Below are 16,468 nucleotides of genomic sequence, written 5' to 3'. Positions count from 1 at the left end.
AATTTGAACCAAATTACTCAACACCAAGGGTTAATTTCCAAGCCATTTTGCTTCCAATTAGTCCCACAGCAATCAAGAGCTAAATCATTCCTAGACTGGATTTTCCTGATTGATTTTCTTGGCTAATCGTAGATTGAAGTGATATTGTATCTGGCTTGGTTAATAGGATCCAGGAGGATTTCAGTCTGGGAAAAAGCCACTGTGGCTGTGGCATCCGGATAACTTTTCCTTTGGGGAATTAGGGGATAGGAAAGATGACTCATAGGCATCTCATTTTCCATTTTGTGAACATGTGCAGGTTTTGGTCCATTTCTCCTCATCCTGCTCTTTGGATCCACATCTTTCATGCACCTTTTCTCTTACTTCAGGGCACACATTTACTCAGTGTAAATTAACTGAATTTAGGGGTCGTCACTCTGTAGAATTTAACAATACATTAAATACAGCCTGGGAAACTTGACTCTGCAATTTGATCCCTCTGACTCATCAACAGCCAAAACCCAGGTATTTTGCCTGTCTGTTCCACAAAAATATAAAGACTATTGTATGCATCCACAGGGCAAAATGGCACCTTCACCAGAATTCCCGGCCAAATCACACCACCACGCCTGTCTTTCTTCTATTTCAAATGCTAAACTTAAGCTTTCTGCAACCTGAACTTGAATCTTCTGATATAAGTGGGTGTGTCCCTGTCTAGAATGCAAGTGCCCAGGGATTTCTGCCTGGCATGCACAGTAACAGCAGCCAGAGGCCCAGGTGTAATGGATGTGGTTGGGAGTGTACCATGTTCTGGCTGACACACCCTCATCTTTGGAATCAGGGGAGAGTGAGTCATATTTACAATCCCTCTATGGTGCTGGTTCAGCTACAGGAGAATGTAACTATTAGACTGCAGTGTTAATGTGTTATGATGACTTCAAATGTGTCTCTGAGCATAGTAAGTAAGGATGATTATGATTGGAGATAGAAAAATGTCTTTTCAGAGGAATTGTGAAGAGGAGGCTCCATTCTGATTTTCCCAAGGAGAAGTAAATCGGCAGCTGACAGGTGCAGATTCCAGAGACAAAGGGAGAGGGGAATAATATAATGGAACAAAACACTGACAGAGGAGGAGACCTGGAAGTGCAGGATGATGGTCCATATTAATCCCAGGGTCAGCTTGGGGTTTCCATCTGCTATGTCATCATTTCTGATGTTGACCAGCTTGACCTGGGGAAAGTGGCAGAGTAGCAAGGTCATCTTTTTGCTCAGGATTGCTGATAAAGACACAAGATTTCCAAGGAAAATAATCATAACTCCTACCTGCCGGTGTTTGAGGAAGTCCAGTGCTATCTGTACATTCTGCAGTTTGTGGAATCGCATGCGTCCTTTCTCTCTGGGCTATGCAGGACAGAGAGGAGGAGAAGAGGTGTTTAGCTCAACCTTGAATGACTGTTATAGATGTTCCTGTCACTTTTTTTGTGGTGATGGAAGGTGGAAAGCATCCAGCCAAAATGGAGAAATGAATCGGAAGAAAAACTGGTGGAAAGACGTTTAACAGAAAAGAATAGCTGGCAATTCTTTGCTGACTTTTGCTGCTGAAATGATGCTGCTTCTTTGGCTCGGTCCTGTTCCCCAATATCTCACATGGAGAACAAAAAATGAATCATAGTATTAGAAATCCTTCAGAATAACTAGTTACTGACAAGGGAACATGCATTGGCTGAGCCAACAACATGATTTGTGCATCCATTTAATTCACCTGACCAAAGAAAGACTGGCTCATTGCATAATGGTTAGTTTTCTTGTGGAAATGCAAATGAAAAGAAATCAACATAACATCAAGATTATCTTGCTGACTGATTGAAAGAGTGCAAAAACATGTTTCGACAACAAATAAAAAAAGTAAGTAAAAGTACTGCTTGCACCAATGACTGTCTGGTTTAGCAATAGGTCCTGCACATGTCAGCAGCACCTATTGATAACTGCATACACACACAAAGAGACAGTGCAGCTTGGTTGTTATAGCAAGCCTGCCGATGAGAGAAAGAAAAAAAGAAAAAGCCAGAGAAATATGCCGCTGAGGTTCGGTTACCATGCACAGCCAAGAAATAACAGGATGCCTACTTTAAGTTACAAACCCACTCACCAACCGAACGCTCCTGACCACGTCTCTCTCCCTCGGCTAGCCCCAGCAAGAGCAGGGCAAAGAGAGGAGGCGAAGGCCAGACGACAAAGAGCAGCGCACACAGACGAAAGTTAAAGGAAGGCACACGAGAGGCAAGGGAGGGGAGGGAGAGGAGAGGTAGAAAAGAAGAACCATAGATCAGAAAGGAGTAATGTGCACAAACTCACACACAAGGCCAACGTGAAGTAAATGCTTTAAGGCTATGGAGGCATTCAGAGCTGGAGCTGATGGACAGAGTGATGAACTACAGCAGCAGAAAGGCCTCAGTCCAAGAAAATACAAAGAGTAAAGGATGTGTGAGAGGTCTTATTTTGATAAAAATAAAAATATGGCGAGGTGAGATTGCTCCAGAGACAATGCAAAAGAGAGGGCAGACTGGAGTCAGTTAATAAGTTTTGTTCGGCGCATCCAGCGCAGGTTAAACCTTTAACTGACAATTTGGCTGCGATTACCAACCATTTGTTGCCACAGGACTGATCTGATGAGTACTCATTATGTAACAGGTCAGGGTTTAGGTTTTGGTTTAGAGAATGGAAGATGATTGAAGGAAAAAAAAAGGGAAGATGCAGAACCTAGAAGCAGAGTCATCTGCTTGGATCAAGGCACAATAGGTGACACTCACCAGCGTTTCCCCAGACAGGACCTCTAACAGCGAGATCAGGTTATGTCCATCTCGAAGGTCTTCATACAGGTCTGTCACATGACGCTGTGCCTGCCGAGAGAAACAAGAAAAATAGATTTTAAAAAGAGGCATCACAGAGATTCAAGAAGAGATTACTTTAATTGGCCATATAAACACAACCATGATCATTTTGGGTAACCACCATCAATCTTGAGAAAAAAAATAAAACTCTTTTGCAACAATTACCAAGAGAAAGTGGTACTGTATTGAAGGAGTGAAGGAGAATGTAACATTTTGATCCCTTCACAAAATTCATTTGACAAAAGGCCTCAGTGGTATCGGCATGCAGGGTTACATGTTTGTCTGTTTGTTTGCACAAAACAATGGTGGAAAGTCAAACCTGTGAGATGCCAAATATCATAGCTACAAGTTTGTTTGGATTTCAGGATCTCAAATGGCCACTTTCAATTGAAAACTGTGCTTTATGCTCATGAATCTGTTACCTCGCTATGTTATTAAAGTGCAGAGACCTTCTCCGCTAGTACAACTCTACACAGGCCAGGAATGCATAGCCGTGAGCGGCCAAGCCTGACTCCGACTCCAAATGCCAAATGTCAGCTGTCATCCCTGACAAGTGATAGATGGGACGGGGATAAAACCCAGGTCAGCGTGGTAACAAAGGTGCCAGCGTGAAATTTTGCTCACAGCACAGCAATATTTCCTTTACGGTGGCTTTTCGTTCTTTTGGTGGCATTCACAGTTCATGAAAAGGCACAACGGTATTCTGTGTTTATACAACAGACTTGTGACGTTGTGTAATCCCATGTGAGAGAGGTGAGGGAAGGTGGAAGAAGAGGAGAACAAGCGAGGGAGGGGGGGGGTTTCCAAACAAGTCAGACACTGACCACACATTCAGAACATTTAGTGCAGTCCTGCTAGGACCTGCCAGCACCTACCTCTGCCCTCTGAGGCTGGATGAAGCAGGACGATAGGTGGATGAGTAATGGAGAAATGGAAAGAATGGAAGGAAGAGCAGAATGAACATGAAATTGAGCACAATAATCAGGATGAGATGGCAATACAGAAGATGAACATGATGACACACAAGACAAAAAGATCAAATCTGGGGCATTCAAGTTTTTTTTGTTTTTTTTTTTTTATTTAGATTGAGACTAAAATCCAGAGCAGATCTGGGTGTGTTCGGCGGTGCGAGAAAAAGGAGGCCACAGCCCTAAAATGGAATGACACCAAATTTCCCTTGCAAGTTACAACAGTAGCTGTTTTATCTTGGCAAGAATTCCTCAATAGTTACCCAACATTTTCTCTGCTGCTCTCTTCCTACTGAGTGAAATTGACAGTATGAGGCCGAGATCAATGAAAGTAACCAACACTGTGACCACTAGGGTTCACTATTTACATGTTGGAAAGTTGTCTACTTCACCTTCAAATGGCATGCATATATATATGAATATAGATATAAATATATGTGTGTATGTTTGGGTTAACTGGTGACTCTAAATTGTTTGTACGTCTGAGTGTGAGTGGTTGTTGGTCTCTGTCTGTCTCTGTGTGTTGGTCCTGTGATGGACTGGTGACCTGTCCATGATGTAACCTGCCCTCACCCTGAGTGACCCGGAAACAGATAAGAGGTAGAAGATGAATGAACAACTATGTGTGTTTGATGTTTGTGTTTTAATATATACATATATAAACACCCACACACACACACACATATATTTCCACAATTAATGGATTGATTTTATAATTTTCAAATATTGGTCTGTATGTTAAAATATCTAGTGGTCTATTTTCCCCAAAGCATCAATTTCAACCCCTCAGTAACTATATTTTAAGAGGCTGCAGCTAAAGTGTAGGTGTAACACTGCAGACCTGCTCTCGGCGTCAAACAGGGCTGCTCTGTTAACTTCCCAAGGTGAAAAATCATTAGCACATATGCCTGACAGACCCTCATCCTGCTCCCTCCACGAAGCAAAAGGCTTAACATACCGCAGGGTTTACATAATGTTTATGTCATCTGGAGCCGCCACACTCCGAAGCTCATCCTTTTCATTGATACATGTAGGTCGCAGTTGCAGTGTTAAATCCAATCAACTGCAGTTTGTCAAAATCTGCTAAGGACAGATTTAGTTCCTACAGCTGCTCAGACCTTTTACACACTATAAAAAGATTTACAGGACAGGGGGAAACCGCTCAGTGGCCTTTTATAACGCTATATGGCTGCACCAAAACTATTGTGCGCTCCTGTCAAGCCAACCACTGAGCCATTAATTCAGTCTAACCTTTAAGGAGCAGAATTAACACTTTCGCTGCCAAAAGTGTGCGTGAAAAACGCTAACATTCTCATTCCTTACATTTCATTGGATATTTTTATACAAGACACAACAACAATATTAATGTGAACACTTGGGGGAGTCTTCCGAATCGGTGTGTGCCTTTCATTGTGCAGCACATGTGCAACCCTCAGTCTTGACCGCCATGGGATCTGGGCCGAGACTAGAATTTGCCTTTTTAGAGGGAGCTAAGTGAGTCCAGATGTCTATAATTCATCCTCCAAAATTCCCAGTGAACACTTAAGACAAACAAGAGTGAGTGACTCTATTGTGTTCTCTCATACTAGGAGCAGAATACATTAAAAGCTGCAGAATAGTGGAAAGGAAAACATTCACTTTGCCCATATTTTCTTTACTCTTGTTCCAAAAAAAGAAAAAAGGCTGTCCAGCAGTACACTGAATATATAAATAATGTGGAAGCACTTTATGTCATGAGGCTGCTGAATGACTGAATGAATCGTAGCTGATGGGAGTTTTCTGGAGGAAAAGTAGCACAAGCAGGATTATTTTTAATGTTCCATGGGAGGGGGTGTGTTGAGTCAGGGCAGAGGGGCTAATTTTTCACTCTGTAATGAAGAACTCCTGAGTGAGATGCACCTCCTGTTTCCCTCCCTGAATGTGAGATGCATTGGGCGGCTTTCAGGGCTCTGCGGGAGAATAGATTGTGTGTGGACGAGTGCTGAAGGATGGTTTACACAGTCTCTCAGCTGATGACGGCCTCCCCATCACAGTGTAACGTTCACAGCCAAGGATGAAACAATAACTGACTGGCTGACGTGTTCATGTGAGAGGAGGTGGGGTGCTGGGAGTAATTTCACGAGAGACACTTACAATGGACAGGTGAGGGGTGGATTACATTTTAGATCAAATAAAAATAAAATAATCCAGAGCTATTGCATTGCATTCTGGGAGCCTACGGTTTTGAAGTTTTGTTCTTACAGCGTACACATATAAAATCTGATCATCATTCAGATCTACTAATTCCTCAATCTACAAGCTATACTTGCCGACAGAAATATAAATGAAGGCTTTTTGCGGCTTTAATTGCAGGACAGCCAACGCATTTATTTCTAAAGGTCGAGACCAATTACCTGTCAAAGTCTGAGTTTGCACATTAATTAAAGATTCAACAGAGCGTCTTTTTGTTGAGGGGGAAATCGCGAGTCAGTGCAGCAACTTGTATTTTTAGCCTGGACCACAAACAAGGACGTTTGTGGTCCAGGCTCGGATTTCTACCGAGGTTGTTGCATAAGGAAGCTGTCACATGCATGAATTTGGAAGTGAGCAAAATTTGTCTTTACGCATTGGCTGGATTTCCATTTTACTCTGCGACTGCATGTTGTTCATGAGAAAATGAATTGAGGCGTAGAGCACTGAGGGCGTGTGAGGACAGGATTGTGAGCATCACTATGCACAATTGGTGAGTGAAACTGAAGCACAGGTCCTTACCTTTATCAAATGCTTGTTCACCCATTTTGTGAAGGTCTTTTTCTGTACTCGATCTCGTTCATCTGCAAAATAAAGAAACCACAGAGATCAGACCGCTTGAATTTGCACATGTAAGAATTTAAATTGCGCATATAATTGATGTATCTCTTGGGAAGATATCAAGAGCAGTTGCAATTTTTATTTATTTTCGATCTGAGCAGTGACTGAAAGAGAAAATCCCCATAAATACCAGGCTTATTTCATTTCTGTCAGACACCGAATTTATCACCGGGTGGAAAAATCCTTCTTGACTGTGCATGCTTGAAACTGAGTCAGGCGGCCTCAGTGCACACACATCATTAGCAGATGCTCCCCTATTGTCTAGGAAACATCAAGCATTGTTTGCAAGCCCATGTCTTGCCACTGAAAATAAAGGATTCCTACATAAAACACTCTGTGTGTCGACCTCAGGAAGTAGCATAACTATTACAAAGTGCAATTCCCCAACATGAAACAACAAGATCTTGGCAAGCAACACACCTGCTGAGACAACAGACCCGCATAGACCCACCTAGTGCTGTGGCTCCATTGGAGTTCAAGGCAAAAACCACAAGGCGTGTCAGTGCAACATGTTTCATGTATTATTGACATGGCGGATGGGATTCTATTTGAGAACCTATGGTGTGGTTTACTCAACGCTTTTAATGATGTCACTTAACCGAGGAACTCACCTTCACCGAATCACACACCTAACTCCTCTCGCATTGCGCCAGAATGAACTGTGGTCAAAGTCCCCAGTCTTATCAACTCGAGGAGAGCGATCCCACTGTCTACTGTATGGTGACACACCCCGCCATGGAAAGCAAAGAGCAGTGATTCAACATAAAACAGGCGCCCTGGAGGCGAGGTTTGTTTCCACGGTAGACTGTCAGCAACAGCTTCTGTAAATCTGTTATGAAGCTACGTTTCCACAGAAACCTCATATAGACACCAAAAGGCCCTTAGACCTCCTTATTTGCCACGGAAACCTCATATAGACACCAAAAGGCCCCTAGACCTCCTTATTTGCCACTGAAACCAACAGGGACCAGGCTTCCACGACGCGACCCTTGCAGTTCCATTTCCTGTCTACGGTCACATAATGTCACATAAAGTGAAGGCGCGACAAGTGGTGGCACACACACACAGAGCAACAACACTGGGATGTTTCGTAAACTGAAGCCATTTCCCATAAGAGCTGCACCTTGACCCACAAGTCTCGGCACTCTGTTCACACTGTATTACTCAATATCTGTTTCAACTCATGCAACTCTTCGAGGGCTCCATGCCTTTTATGAGTGAACGGTATGAGAGCGAATAGGAGCCGAGGGAACTCCAAGTATCAAATGTCACCACATGCATAGAGGTTTCAGTGAGGTGTGGTGTTTGTGTTCCAAAACAGAAAGTCGGGAATAGTCATGTAAAAATGCAACAGCTTAGACAAGGCAATTTTTTGCTGCTCACAATAGACTGACACTTGTACTTCTCTACTTTTTGAGGTTTTTTGTTACATTAAATTAAAACACCTATCATTACAAATTACTTTGAAGATGTTAATGCATCGAATGTATAAAATGTGATACAATGATAGAGACTGAATGATCCAACCAGTTAAATGTCAACCTAGAGCAAGATACACTATTTAAGCATGTATCTATGTATCATGTATCTAATAATAATAAAATGTGTAATAATGGAACTCGGAGTAATTTTTTAAATTTTGTATGTATTGTAAGTAGCTTGATGTTTGAGACTACAGGTTCAGTTGATATTGAATGAAGGACTTTAGTTGTGACATATTTAAGCTGCTTTTTAAACTTGAATAAAAAAACAAAATAATTAACAATAATTCTTCTCTCAGCGATGTGTAACAAGAGAGAAAAGACAGTGTCAGATCATATAATGCCAACAACAATGTCAACAATGTCAATTATTTTAAGAGAAATTGTGAAAATCAATAATAAAGGAGATGTAGTTGGAAGGAAAAAAAGGGGAACAATCTGACTGGGGGAGGGGGGAATACAACATCATTCATCCTCACTACAACTGGCCATGGTGATTCACTCACACAAATACACACACACACACACACACACACAAAAATAACAGTGAATGGGCTTTGCTGACCAATGCGAAGCGAGGAGGCTTCTGATGCATTAGAAAAAGGCGAGTATCCTCCTTTAGGTCACTGTGTGGAGTGAAACAATGGACACTACTGTCCTAAAGGAATAACCATGTCATTTTACATCATATGTTACAGATGCCGATTACATGACATTTCAACGTTCCTGATAGACTTCCATTGGAGTCTGGCAGCAGCGCAGCCTCAACACAAACTCACTCAGACTTTTCAACACCAATTAAGATAAAAAATCTCTCATATCCTGTAATGACATTGAATTCTTTTCTCTCCTTTTCCCAAATTAAAAAGAGAATCACTTCATTACTTTCAAGAAATTACTGACGCACATGGCAACAGATAGATCAAGATTAGGGCTAGCAGTTACTGTAAGCTGTTTTCAATGAATTGCAGCCATACTGGTACCTTTCCTGCCGTCTGTAGCCTTCAGCATCCCTTGGTAATAACTTTCATCTGAGGGAATCCTCTCTCTGCTGTCAGTGGAGAAATTCCTGTACCTCTGATGTGGAGAGGTCATTGTCTCTGTTTGTCAGCACACAAAATAATCCTAATAATAAAATATCCGCTGTTGGTTTTCTTCTGGAAAGGGACTTCAACGCTTTTTTTGTGTCTATTTATCACTCTGACCCTCCGTTTGTTCCAGAGTTTGAGGTCCTGTGTCTAGAACTCAGCACTTGACAAACCTATGATTTCTTTCTCCTTTTACTTTTCCTCTCAAACTTCTCTCTCCCTCAATGGGTTCAGCTCTGCCTCTTCTTTTTCCTCTGTAAGTTTTTTTTTTCTTCCCCTTTTCCCTCCCTCTTACTCTATCCCTTTCATAGCAAATGGTGCCTGTGGGCTATGAAGTCTGGACCTGTCCTTGTGTGTGTTGTGCGAGTGTGTATTTAGTGGCGCTACTGTGTAAAGGACATGGTGGGTAGGGCTCTGAACACACCCCTTCCTCTTACAGTGTGAGGAAGAAGAAGGAGAGGCAGGGAGGGATGAGGTGTGGTAACTTGCATGTACTATCACTTTGCCTCATTTGCGCAACAAAGTACACACACACGCACACAACCTGAGTCACAAAAAAAAAAAAAAAATCATAAATGTTACGGCTGATAACTCTTTATGCTTTTTTTTGCACTGCATTAAACAGCATTTAAATGGTAGTACAAAGTGAAAAGGTCACAGGTTTATTGCACACACATGATCGACCTCACGCACACACATACACACTTCTTGCCATGGCTAATCATTACTCATAGCATTCCTGAGACACTTCCCATTAGGAATTACTAACTGTGACGAAGACACAGAGGAGATGGGGGATGAGATTATTTGGGTTGCTATGGTTTCTAGACAGCCATGTTGGACCACACCCAACATCACTGATTTATTCAGAAAAAAAAAAAAAAAAGACTGTAACTCGGCATTTGAACTTCAAGGAAATCATTAAGAAGATATAATGTCTATAATGAAAGCATGGCTGTGTTTTTTATTATTATTATTTCTTATCTGTCTTGTCAGTGCTGCACTTCACTTCACATTGCTTGATAAAACCATACAATCGAGTCCTGTAAAGTCCTGTTTGCTTCTTGATAACAGAACCACCACTGTCAGGGTTGTTTGCTGGTGAATGACACATTTCCTGCCCTGTGATGTTTAATGAAAACAAATTTGAGAACATATGCACCACTTCCTTTAAAAAAAAAAACAACAACAGATGATTATGCCAAGGAGGCACATCCAGAAAGAGTGTTTAAAACAGGAAGTGTTATAAAACAAGATACTTAAACAGGGTTTTTCACACTCAAACTAGTCATAGCAAACACATAAATGCTCTTTAGTGTGTTAATTCAGTCATTAAATCCGATGGATAAGAAGAAATTTTATTTTGCTCAACTAAAGCAATTGTGGCGATTGCTTTTAAAAATGTAAATGCAATGCAGCATAATGCAGCAGAGCATGAGTCAGAAAGACCTCAGAGAGTAAAGTAATAATAATATAAATTTGTAATATACTTGTAATATTCATAATGGTTAAATTATATTTTTTCTGCCACATGTGAGTCCAAGGTCCTGTCCCTTACTTTTTTCAGACTTTATCAAAGGGCAAAGGGCTTATTTACACTAGGTCCCTCAATAATGGCCCCCCATATGACTCGTATGTCTACACTGGAGGACAGGGTGTGTCCTACCCCTGCTAAGACAACTTTTTTTCTGCAGGGGTTTGAAAACAACCTGTATGAGCATGATGGTACTTAATGTGTCAGTGTCAGTATGTCTTGAAGGTGTACGAGTGTGTGTTGACTCATTTGAGCCACGTTAGCAAATTTGGAGACACACCTTTGTGGATCCTTACAATGTCCAGGCAAGCAAAGGAATTAGGGAGTGGTATGTGGGCAGGCAATTAAAAAAGGGAAAGGAATTGTACCACATACAGAATCCTGAAGAGGCCGGACAGGTTTTTATTGTAAAATGTTTTTAGCTCTTCTGCTAATACTTGCAGATGATTTAAATAGTGGTACCATACAAGGCTGCAATGAATGCAAAGAGTGAAAGAAACTGGAAAGCCACCTCCTAATGCATATTTAAATCAAATCAAACAGAACAATTTTCCAGACTTTCTGATTTGCAAAGGCAGCAGTTGATGGTAACTGAGAGCTCAGTGACGTTCTGGCAGCAGAACAAGACCGACACCCACGGTACATCAGCAGAATTTCTAAAACTCTTTGGAAAATCTAGCACTGGACCCAAATGGCAACAGGGCAGGATGCACAAAGTGTGGAACATCTTACTCATGAGATCTTTCCTCCAAAATGGAGACCTATCATTAAGGTCTGAACATGCTTATTACTCTGCTCCCTCATCTGGCTTCATCAAAACCAGATGGAACAGTTGGGCTTTTTATACAGGCTGAGAGCTTGTGGTGAAAATATGAAGAGAAAGTATTTTCTGTTGAGGTTTGATCATCTCTTTGTCATGGAAGAGAGTTGGATATGTTGAGATGTTGGGTAACTTCTTCCCACGCAAATGTTGCATTATCGAGCAGACAATCCAACTATGGCACACAGGACTCACATAGTATTGATGCAACATGCTTTAGCTGTTGGCCTCACAACCACCTGTTTATATACTGAGCGGTTGCTGGATATATCCACAGGAAGTTTGTGTTTAGGTGGTCATAACGTCAAGTATTATTTTCAGAAATCCTTATTCTCCGAACGTCCCACTGCCCATACAGAGCTTCATTCAAATGAGTTCAACAGTGTTGTCCACTTGGTTAATTTGTGGCCACAGTTTAGCAGCTATCAGATGGGCTCCCATTACGCTTGGAACATTTTTGGTCCTCATAAGTTTAATATTCCTGACTTTCTCCTCCAGCACCATAATGATAAATTATCATTCTATCATTAAAAAATTATTTCTCTGAGACATTCATGTTCCCGTCAGAATGAATTCCTTCCTAAGATTGAAAATCACACAACGTTAGGATATTGGCAGTTATCAGAGTAGAAATGGTTGCGTGCTGTGGTTAGAATTCAGCTCCAACCAATACAGTCTCTAAACACTCTCACAGAGCTGACATTATGGCTTATATTTATCCCACATCCCCTTCGATGGATGATTGTTTGCGTCATAAATAAATCATACTCTTCTGCTGTTTCACAGGCGGAGAGCATGAATAATAACATAATACCCAAAGACTGAATCCATCAAATCCTTTAACTTTACCCTTTATAGAGTTTGTTAAAAGCGCTGTATGAATGTGTGATGTGTGTGAGTACTGCAGATGGCCTCCATTGTGATGAACCTTGAGTGTTATATGAGTGCAATGCAAGCTCATTAGACGACAGAAGAATTCAAAGAATCTGCCATTATGGTTTCTGGAAGTGCTGAAGTGTAGGATGAATACAAGAGTTTAGACAAAGGGAGGGCAGAAAACACCTCTCATTGTAGTGGATGAAAAGCTACAGAAAGGATTCACTCTCCTAGGTAAGGTACTGTAAGAGGTGAAAGTTTACCAAGGGATCGGACCACCACACCCCAGAAAAAAAGAGGAATGCTGATAAAACCAGGAGCAGCAGAAACACACCCAGAATTATCACCCGAGTCCTTCTTCAAGGAGAACAGGAGGAGGACGTGGGGGAGGAGTAAAGAGAGGGAGGGGGAAAGGCCAAGGTGCCACCTGAATCACTGCATACCCCGGACTGTATTTCTTCTTTAGTTAGCAGACAAAGCCAGTTCAGCAAATCCAGCACGATGCATATATAGAGGTACATCCCCAGGTCGGGGTTTTTAAAGAGCAGAGGCAGTTACACTGGCAATTTGATATGATTGTTTTTTGATATAAAAAGCAGTGATGTCCACGATAATGGACTGTATGATGAACAATCAATGAATCATTTCATTAGAAATCATCAATCTGAGTGAGGGAGAAGCGCACAGGAGAGTTGGATGCTTGTCACGACTTCGTCACAATCCATCCATATTCAGAATGCAGTTCTGAAGCCTGACGGCAGACTGAGGTTGATGTTAAGTAAATTATATTGAACTAATTAAGCTGCAGATTCAGTTTAAATCAGACTCAAAAAGATGGTGGATTAGCTGCAACAGCTGAGGTTTAAAATAGGACTGTGCTGAGCTGCAGAGGCCTCCATGGAAAGCCCCACACCTGGGACCGCGTCCATTTGCTAATGTTTCATTAGGTGAACTCTAACATGACATGGCAGTGCAGAAAAGGCTGACTGGCAGCAAACAATGTTCAAAAGAGCATGTGGCTCCCTCTATGGGTGAAAACAACCAAACAAGTACAAGGCCAATATACATAAAGTGAGTATGTGGTTAAAAGGACCAAACTATCATGGTGCTTTCTTCAAACTGCAACTTAAGAGGTTATTTTTAGTGACTTAGAAACAATTAGGCCACTGAAAAACTTGTGCTTAAATAGAGTGTAAGTCAGCAATAATTCAGGGCGGCAAAGATCACATATTTTACGAAAAATGCCATTTTCAGAGCTGTAAATCTCAAAATGCCAAGACTGTGGGTTTGGATGTGATTGCAACCGCCAGCATTTCCCTGCCTTGTTTCCATCGCTCCAGTGAATTACTCCTCAGTGCTCACTGCTGCCGCACTGTGAGCCTTCACTGCTGTCAACTCATCCTTCTCATATTTAAAACTAACTGGAAAACACAGAATACACTGTGCCCCGTGGAGCAGGGGATTTTAATCATCAAGTGAAACGAGGCTGCAATTCATAATCTCATCATCACTTAAACTGCTGAATATTTCAAGCATTTAAATGAAGTATTTAAACAGCAATAACACCCAGTTAGATAAGGAAATGATTGGGATTATTCATTCATTTAATGAATTTTGACACTTCATGCAATGATCCCAGAAGAAGTATCTATCCCTAATACTGGGCCTAGATCAGGCAGGCTCTTGATTCCCTTCTGATCCATTCATACAGTACTATGACATGGTATTTCCATATGCTTCCTCAGCCTTGGCAGCCCTCAAACACCCATGCACATGTGGAAAAAGGGGAACTTGAGAAATGTTTCTATGGCAGCGACTACAAACACACAGCACCATGTGATTCAGTGGTGGCTGTGAGTGACTCTTACTCACGGCTGTATTTTTAAACGCATATACTGAAGAATGACCAATATATCATCTAAGGTAGAAAGGAAAACGCCGCCGTCCACCCCCAACGCTCTTTACTGTAATTGAAGGCAGAGCAGTGAAATCACTCCATCAACAGATGGAGCCAGAGCACAACGAAAGCCACGCCCAATGGCTTTCAGGTAGACTCTGCAACTATGGAGCTGTGCTGTTAGAATAAGTTTTAGTAGTGTAATAATAATAATCAAACATTTATTTTTTAGCTTGATAGCATACTGTAAATGTATTAAGTAAAATTAACAAATGATTCATATGTACAAATGTAGCAGTGATTAAACGGTAAATAACATTATGTTGTTGTTTTTTTTTTTTTGCTTAATTGAGAGTGATTTTTGAAAATTACTTAAATGAGACCTTAGTTGATAAAAAACAATCTACATCAGAAAATTTATATAAAATATATTAAATAATTAATCTTTTTTATTAAACTATATATACGATATAAACCATTAGAAGAAACCTTTTCAGAAACTGATAATGTTACTAAGACAGCAATACTGAAATTTAAGCAAGAAGTACTTCACAAAAACACATTATCTTGAAGAACTTATGACCTTCTTCACGATGCTATGGTGAAAAAAGAAAACAATCACAAAAAAGGGAAAATGAAAAGGAAAAAGTAAAGTTGGTGGCCTCCTGTTACTTCCATATTACTCTCTACTATTACTATGTAATAGATAAGCCATTGTTCTTCACAGACTTTGGTATCTAGGCCCTAGCCAACACACTGAAACATTTCTCAGATAACGTCTGACACTTTCAGTGCAGACATGTTCAATTTACGCCTGTTCATAAAGATGATGTTGACCTCAACAACCTGCTTCAAACCTACTGCAGTTACTCATTTACAGCAATGCAATACTATAAGTATTTCTTTTATGCAAACAAGCCTAGTATTCAGTAAACAGCATACCTGTCAATGGCAGCTCCTGCATTATCACCTGACACATGTTTGTACTGCTTGATGTTACACAGATTTACTGGCTGGTCTCCATACAAAAGAAGTGTGCCAAAATAATGTATGCACTGAGATAGTTTTTGTTTTCTTTCTTTTTTTAAATCTATACTTACTTTACATAATGGCTTAAAATAGAGCCACTACTTAAAAATTATGAAATCATTTATATTGAATGCAGTATTGTTTAGAACATAATCCTGTGCTATCAAAATATGAATTTGAAATTCAAAATAGTCACCTTATAATTCTAATCATCTAATTTTTCAATTTTTTCAATTCATCTAATCCAAAAATTTAAACTAATACTTTTGAATATGTAGCTCGCACACTGATGTATTGGATTATTTCATTGAATAGATGTATTTAACAAGAATGATGAACAAGAAACTTCAACAGATATGAAAAAACTAGAAACAGCATGTGAAGTTATTCTATACATGAACACTTTCATATGCACATTTTGACACAATGAAATAAAAAGAATACAACAATATATAGTTAAAGTAAAAAAGAACGCGAATAACCAGAGTTTGAGAAGAAAGCTTTGTTCAGTCTTTTGAAACATGCGTGTCAGCAACAGGCATGCGGTTTCATCATTCTATGCCAATAAACTGGTTACTCCTCCCCACCCAGTCCGACTGTAATGTCTGGCCACTCACCTAAACAACACATCTTCGTGTACAGGTATTTGCGTCTTTCTCCGTATGAGCTCATCTCATGCAAATGGTTCCCTCTCTCACAGCACCATAATGCAGCCTTTTAGATTTTGATGGACAGATTCAGAATGAGATCTCCTGGCAGACTATCTCTGCTTCAGCCACTCTGTCCCAGTTGTTGTTGGGACACCAGCTGGGACAGAAACAGGAACAACTTTGAATGCTAGTTTGCCCTCCCCTCCTCATTAATGAGCAAAAGGGATGATAACATGCAGGTAATTCGACATCATTCTTCAATCATCTTGGCTAATATTGTCTGTCCTTTGATTTATCAATTGTTTTACTGTTTTCAAAACTACCATGTTATTTATTAATCAACAAAAGATTTAACGTCGCCAAGTGATGTGGATGCCAAAAAGGACACTGAGAGTCGTATATTAA

General features: G+C 40.6%; 1 protein-coding gene across 8 annotated transcripts in view; it reads right to left on the bottom strand.

Moving 5' to 3' along the window:
* Positions 1-16,468, bottom strand: part of LOC115044515 (plectin-like) — a 99,280-nt gene that overhangs the window by 28,092 nt on the left and 54,720 nt on the right. For 5 of the 8 annotated variants that reach the window (XM_029503579.1, XM_029503580.1, XM_029503575.1 and 2 more), the window contains exons 2-5: positions 6,590-6,651; positions 2,790-2,879; positions 1,303-1,380; positions 1,105-1,209 (exon numbers count right to left, since the gene is read on the bottom strand). In XM_029503579.1, coding sequence (XP_029359439.1) covers positions 1,105-1,209; positions 1,303-1,380; positions 2,790-2,879; positions 6,590-6,651 — 335 coding nt within the window. Of the gene's footprint in view, positions 1-1,104; positions 1,210-1,302; positions 1,381-2,789; positions 2,880-6,589; positions 6,652-9,152; positions 9,610-16,468 lie in introns of those variants that run through there. The other 3 variants (XM_029503577.1, XM_029503578.1, XM_029503576.1) reach the window with 3 other exon arrangements.

Source organism: Echeneis naucrates, chromosome 6, assembly GCF_900963305.1.
Source record: "Echeneis naucrates chromosome 6, fEcheNa1.1, whole genome shotgun sequence".
Taxonomy (NCBI): domain Eukaryota; kingdom Metazoa; phylum Chordata; class Actinopteri; order Carangiformes; family Echeneidae; genus Echeneis; species Echeneis naucrates.
This window is presented reverse-complemented; position numbering and strand designations above follow the sequence as displayed.